At 32.6% G+C, this 7,201-nt stretch overlaps 1 protein-coding gene across 1 annotated transcript; it reads right to left on the bottom strand.

The window, feature by feature from the left end:
* Positions 1–260: 260 nt before the first annotated feature.
* On the bottom strand, positions 261–5,558 carry LOC132274733 (guanosine deaminase-like). The gene is made up of 5 exons (XM_059776071.1): positions 5,339–5,558; positions 2,601–2,660; positions 2,129–2,319; positions 834–938; positions 261–727 (listed from the first exon to the last, which is right to left on the bottom strand). Exons 1-5 carry the CDS (start codon positions 5,352–5,354, stop codon positions 539–541), a joined length of 561 nt encoding a protein of 186 aa, XP_059632054.1. The 5' UTR covers positions 5,355–5,558; the 3' UTR covers positions 261–538.
* Between the last annotated feature and the right edge of the window lie 1,643 nt (positions 5,559–7,201).

A 7,201-nucleotide genomic window follows, 5' to 3' on the forward strand; every position in this document is an offset into this window, starting at 1 on the left:
CGCCAGTTGAGAAGCGGGCGGGTCTTTTACGATTCATCTGGCAGTCCAATCTGTCTACGGGCTGATCTTTTAGGATCCACCTGGTGGTCCAATCTCCATCTTAATGGAGTATAGGATAGGACCCTCTCAAACGCTGGAAAGGACATATTTCTCTGTGGTTATCCAAAATCATATTTAGTTAAGCAATAACTACTGTAAGAGACAGTTGTTGATTATAGGGAATTAACAATCCAAGTATTCATAAATAGATGATAAATTGATGGATGGAAAGGCAAATTCAAATTAATTTGATCAAATAAGGCTAATAGAGCATATCTGACCATTTTTTAACGAGTATATGAACAAGACAGAATGTGAGATTAGAAGCCAATGCCGATAGCACCAACCCAACAGAGTAAAATAAATGATACAGAGAGTATCAAGGCAACAGTCTTTTTTCTTAATTACTGGGGCTTAAAACAATACAGTTTTTCACCTTTCTGGTTTTCTTTGTTTTGTGTTATTTTTTGTTTTTGGTAAAATGAATAAACTGAAGAAATCAATACATTTGGAACTTTGCCTTCGTTTTCTCGAACACCTGTTCAGCAATGATTGCCCCATTCCCATCTGCTCTTTTAATTTCCAAAGTTGCTTTTTGATAGAAGCCAGTACCTCTTAATGCATCTGCGATGAAATCATCGAATCCAATCGCTATGGCTGCCTCAGCCTTTGCTCCATAAACCAACCTCTGTTCAACATGAACAATAATGCAACAAAATTTAAGTCTGACCTCTGGAACATGTTCAATCATAAACTGCCAGGATTAAGAATGAAAAAAGACAGAGTAGCTCAACCTTAATCCGAGAAAGGTGGATGGCACCGAAGCACATGGGGCAAGGCTCACAAGAGGCATATATTTCACAGTCTGAAAGCTCAATCTGATTCAGCTTTTTACTCGCCTGTCAAAATATAAATCATGGCAGAGTAAGAATCCTACATCTTCAACAAGCACAAATGCGCTAGACTGTAACATTATATTAATGGATAGGAATCCTCTTCAATATTTTCTTTCCAAGCATCTCCAAGTCCACATCTAACGGTCAAATAATCACCAAGTCATCGGTTTTGTTGGGAATAAGTTGTACATGAAACCAAGTAGTTAAACAAGTGATGACACGATACGTTTCTGACTGTTGGATGTAGGTTTGTAGATGGTTGGAGAGGATCCGTTTCCTTAACACTAATACCTACATGATCTGTGTATCCAGACATCATTGTCCCCAATGACAAAGCAATAGTTCTCAAATTCCTATGTCCAACCATTGGCAAAATAACAGCCAAGGTAGGGGGCACGAGTACTTTCAGCCTGCAGATTGGAATATTTGAGAGTGAATTATCCACTGTGAGCCTGCAGATTAGAATTTCAAAGAAGTAGTTCGATGTGCTCCACACATATGAACTTTTTTTACACAACACCACCAATAAGAGCAACAACAAAAACAACAAATCAAGAAGTGGTGATAACCTCTCTTTTAATCATACATGTTGAATGTTAAACAAAATGTACTGTTTTCAACTAACAAGCATATATAAACTAATCAGATTGATAAACATATACTACATATTCTTTGTTATCTGATAATTATACCCAAAAAAATGCATATTTTCTTTCTGTAATTTGAGTTTACAATATAGCTAAACAGGGAAAAGGATCAATACAAGGTATTATATCACCTATCCAACAAGACAAAAATTGTATAAAAACACATAAGCAGCAAGTGTACAAATTTAGCATTCACCAGATACTGTTCATGTATGTCTCGTTTACTAACAAAGGACTAAGTCAACTAACTGTAATCAATGAACACTAATTTTGTTAACTTACTTCCTCAGTATTTTGATTATAATCACTTGATTTAGTCCTATTTTGGCAAATGAGACGTACGGGGGCAGAAAATTCATTAGAATTGGTCATTTTACAATATTAAATCAGGTTATCTTGAAAATTGGAATATGAGAAAACCTTTACTTCCAACAATGTTAGGTGTCTATGCCTAGTAAAAATCCATGGACATTTGGCACCAAAAGCTTTACTCTATAAAAGATAAACATTTCAGAGCTATATGAGAGGACACATATTTTGTCTGACCTCTCTAATTGCTGTCACCTCTGCATGGGCAGTTGGATCTGTGTTCTTCAAAACCATGTTGTGACAACTCACAATTACTTCATCGTTACGGACAACCACAGCACCGAAAGGACCTCCATGTCCACATTCAACCCCATTATATGCTTCTTCAACCGCTTTTGTTAAGAATTTGTGGTCTCTATCCTGTACAACTGGTCAAGCAACCACAAACCCAAAATAATAAATAATGATAACCAAAACGACAGCCTCACACTAGCTCCAGTAGCCATAACCAAATCACCAAGGAAAATTTAAGATAACTGTCCAGTTCGCCATTCAATAAATAACCACCAGCTTATCAGTATGATTTATGCATGTGTAAAACATAATTTTATTGCTCCAATTTATAATGTCTGAAGATATCATTCTTGCAGACAAAAGATAAAACTTAACATACTGACATCTGAAAGGCTAATTCACACAAACCCTTTACCTTCTTGATGCCCGGCAAATGCAGAAGCCACAGAAATAGTTCCATCCTTGGTCTCCACCACTGGTAATATTACAGGCAGAGGACAAGAAATAAGTCATTTAGCAAATGTTTCCAAAAATTCAACATAGTATGGTGATGAGGCATTTGAGATTCCAAGAAAACTTAATCAGTCCATTTTGTTCTACAAAGAATCGAAATAAGACTGTTAATGTTTTTTTCATAGCATTTAACCAATCCATCTGAAATTTTCCTAAACAATTGACAAAATTGGAATACTGACATTTTGCATTTCTTAATGACCTATGTTTTATATCGACTTAGTAAGCCTATTTGTGTGCCAAATGCTATATAAAATGTCAGGCTTGATTCAATTCTTGAGCGGATAGCCTATAATATTTGAAAATATAATTCAATGAATGAAAAGTACCAATACAAAAAAAGGGCCCACTAAGAAAGAAAAAAGAAAAAGAAAAGGAAGGAACAGGAAAGCGACAAATAAATAAATAAAATGATTGGACTAAATTATGAAGTAAGATCTGAGATGTTAACAATTCAAGTTTCCAACAAAAAGAAAAAATAAAGTTTGGCCTACCAGACCACTGGAAGAAAAGGTAGCAAGATGAACTAAGATGAGATGAAAACAGAAAAGCGGCAAAAGAAAAAGCTCTGTTTGTATGCCAAAAGGAGACATGGGCATAAATGAAAAACATAATCATTTAAAGGTGGTGATTGGAATGTCAGTTGTACAAATTAAAGTTTTTTTCCCTTTCTGTTCGCATGAGTTTAAACAAAGAATATGTGATTTTGCAAACTTATTAAAAAAGCAGCAGATATGCAAAATCCAAACTGGTAATCACAAGAAACTTTATGATAGAAACAACTGTGTTGAGAATCAAGACAAAACACCAAACTAGAGGAAGTGAATTGTAAGCAACAAAGGGTGCCAAAAAAAAAAAAAAATCTGTAAACAACAAAGAAACGAAATAACACGATAAGAGAGTTTGAATCTAAAGATCCATATTTCTATGTTAAACTGGTAGTCAAACAAATAAATGGTGCACTTTTGTGTACAAATTACCTTGAAAAAAAACAAAGGAGGAAATGATAAAAAACAGTAAAGGAAGTAAGAATAAAGACATAAGCAGGTGTATTTAGCTACTTAAGCAAATTCCATGATAGCAAATTTAAGAAGGTTTTGTTTGACTCAAGTTTTTTAATGGTGATTTGGTGAAGGAGGGCATTGACCATCAGACTCGTGTACAACCATGAATGTGTTGTGTGTACCTGATTAGTGAAATGTCAGAAAACCATATTAAATTGTGAAAAAAGAGTGTTTTTGGTTAAAACAGAACCCATGTTTCTTCATTGTAATGACTATTAAGGATTTTGATCTTAAAGAGATAATTGGTATGCAAACATGATGGCAGCCATTTTGTGCAAAAAAAATGCCGAAGGTAAGGCTAGTCCCCATTTAAGCCCTCTCTAGACGGACCAACACTAGGCACCTTTAAAGATGAGAATAATTCAAACTGTCTTTTTGCATCTTAACTACTGAAGCAAGTGTTCTCAGTTGTAAAGTTTTTGGATTCAAAAAAGTCACATTCTATATAAAACTGGTCCATAATATTTTGCTCAGAAAAAAATGGAGAAAATTTTAAAATTCTGACAATGCCACAGCCACATACTAGGACAATAAATCAACAAACAGAAAAGGGGACATTTTGGACGAGGAAAAAGGACAGCAATGCCAAGAAAACGCACAAACAGACATACATGGATCTAACTGGGGCGGAGCGGGGGCGCCCGCCCCCACTAAAAAAGGTTTCGTTTATATTACATACCTATAGTTTACTTAAAATAAAAATAAAATGTCCTCACTAAATTTTGATAAAACTCCACTATATGTATCTCTTCCACTGGATTTTTGGGCCCTAATCAACTTTTTCTGACTCTCCATTGTTTTCTTGCCCTCTGTCAACCCATCCATCCCCTCTCTCTCAAAAACTCAAACTCGTGAAGATGAATCAATTCTACCAAGAACTCTAGTTTTCGCTATCTTCCTCTTCCACTTTTGTTCCTCAGGTATCTATATTTCTGTGTGTATACATGATAGATGATATAATAACAAAATCAATTTCTTTACTTATTATGGTTCAATTTTGCAATCAAGTTACATTTAAAACCCAATTATTTGTCTTATTTTTTTGTTATTCGGAAGAATTTAGATCAATTGAAATTTTTTATTTTTTTTTTCTTTTAGATCTTATTGCTGTTCAAGAAACACCCCCACATATAATTTTCTGGCTCCGTCAGAGAAAAGTGCAAACAGATTCACATTTCTCTCTCTCCTCTCTCTCCTTCTCTTTCTTTCTCCCCCTCTCTCTCTAGTTCAAACAACCCAATTGAGATATTTACATGCCATCAAATCCAACAATTTACATATACATATCTATGACAAAAGGGTATAAAAAAAATACCCTCTACAGAAACAAAAAACAATAACAATAAAAGGGAAAAGCGCAAATAATTAGAACCCTACTTCCTATGGACTTTAAATAATAATAATAATAATAAAAGGTCAAACAAACTTATCAAAAGAAAATAAAAAAGACAAAAAGAAAAAAGAAAAAAAGAAAAAAGGTTGGGTAAAACAAGATCATCCGATTCATTGACAAAATGTTAAGATCAAATCCGAAAATGTTAAAAGAAACTAAAAAGAGGAGAGAAAGGGACATTACCATTAGCTTCCTCCATAAGTCTGATGTGATCCCAAATCAAATCAAATGAAAGCAGATGCAATGACAGGCACAACGAAAACTATTCTGATTGTTGATAGATGGGTAGATGATTATGTGTGTGTGGTGGTGGTGGTGGTGGTGGTGGCAGGGTGAGACCGTGAGAGAGCTCCACCTAAAGAGTAGAAAATGTTAGAGAGAGCGAAATACAAAAAGCAATTTACTTCCCACTTTTCAGTTTTGAGGTCTCTCTCAGCCTCGGCCGACTCCTAACAGTCGTGAGATTCTTGACCCCACACACGCACAAACACGTGAAAAATGGCTCAGTACCTTTTCTTTTTCTTTTCCCTCTCACTTCTCGGAAAATACAGTGAAAAGTGCAACAATTTCATCATACGAAATTAAAAATAATAATAATAATTAATTCCCTTTACCACCATTTACAATCAAAATGAAAAAAAAGAAAAAAGAAAAAAAAAAGAGGAGGAGTAAAGTACAACATAATGTATATGTATATATACCCATTAATTGCATATATAACATATAATTACTATCTGGTTTGTGAAAATTTTAGGCAAAATGTGATCAATAATTAATATTTAAATTTTAAAATACTATTTAGCCTACACAAATGAGGTAAAGCAAAAAAACACCCCCTTAAAAAGTCCGATTGATATGCGTTATGAAATTATTTTTTTTATAATGATATTCAAATTTGGGTTGTATCATGTTTGGAAATTGGGACCGTTAATATTAGTTTGGAATATTTATAATATATCAAATTTTTTTAGCCCAAATCCATATCACCAAATTAATGATATTGTGCGTTTTGGTATTATAGGTAAGGAATAAAACAATTTTTTGAATTTCTCAAAACATTCAATTTCTACCCAAAACAATGCAACATAAAAATACGTGTTTTATTTCTATTTTTATTCTTTTAAAGAGTTTTGGACATGAATTGCATTGTTAGTATTTTTTATATATTTATTTTACTTTTTTTTATCCATCTTATTCTTTGTTACACCTCTTTTTTCACTTGTAATATTGCACCATTGTATGCTTTTGTTTAATAGTTTTGTATCCGTTACCCTTGAATTGTTTTATATTGATTTGAAAAAAAAAAAAAAAAAAAAAAAAACCTATATTTATTACACTAAAATAGAGATAACAACGGGTGGGTTTAGAATGAGTTTCATAAACTCTGCCTGCCCTATATGTAAGAGCAAATGGATATTTATCACTCGTGTTACATAAGACATGAGGGAATTTGGATTAATTTACTTTTCTGTTAATGACAGAGAAATAACACCCTTTATTTGCCAAAAAAAAAAATTACCAATTGAAAAAGAGACTCGTAATTATGACGCCTCGTGATTCATGTGGCACAAATCATAAATTCATAATTAATTCCCACACAGCACACATTTGAAGAATAAATACGTTATCTTGCCAACTTGAATACGAATTTAATTTATAATAATTTGGTTTATTTCTATTAGAAGTATATTTTATCGGGATACGATATTTTCATGACAATTTTAATATTAACTTTACAAAATTATTACTTTTTGAATGACACAATTGTTTTTTTTTTTTTTTTTATCTTCTCTCCTTTATCTCTAATCTATTTTAATATATATATTTTTTTACAGGATCAAAAAAATAAAAATTTTGTTGAATAACTTGTCTCGCAACTAAAAAATGAAAAAGTAAATATTACAAAAAATTGCTAAAAAAAAAAGTTACTATTGAATAAATTATATCTTTTGATTGTCAAAAATAAAATTATTAATATAAAATAAATTATCTTTTTGGAGAAGTCTTCTTCCTAAAGGAAACCAAAAAAAAAAAAGAAAAAGATAT

The sequence above is a fragment of the Cornus florida genome, unplaced genomic scaffold (genome assembly GCF_030987335.1).
Source record: "Cornus florida cultivar Cherokee Brave unplaced genomic scaffold, ASM3098733v1 CherokeeBrave_3.0.0_Hap2_Chr09, whole genome shotgun sequence".
Taxonomy (NCBI): Eukaryota; Viridiplantae; Streptophyta; class Magnoliopsida; order Cornales; family Cornaceae; genus Cornus; species Cornus florida.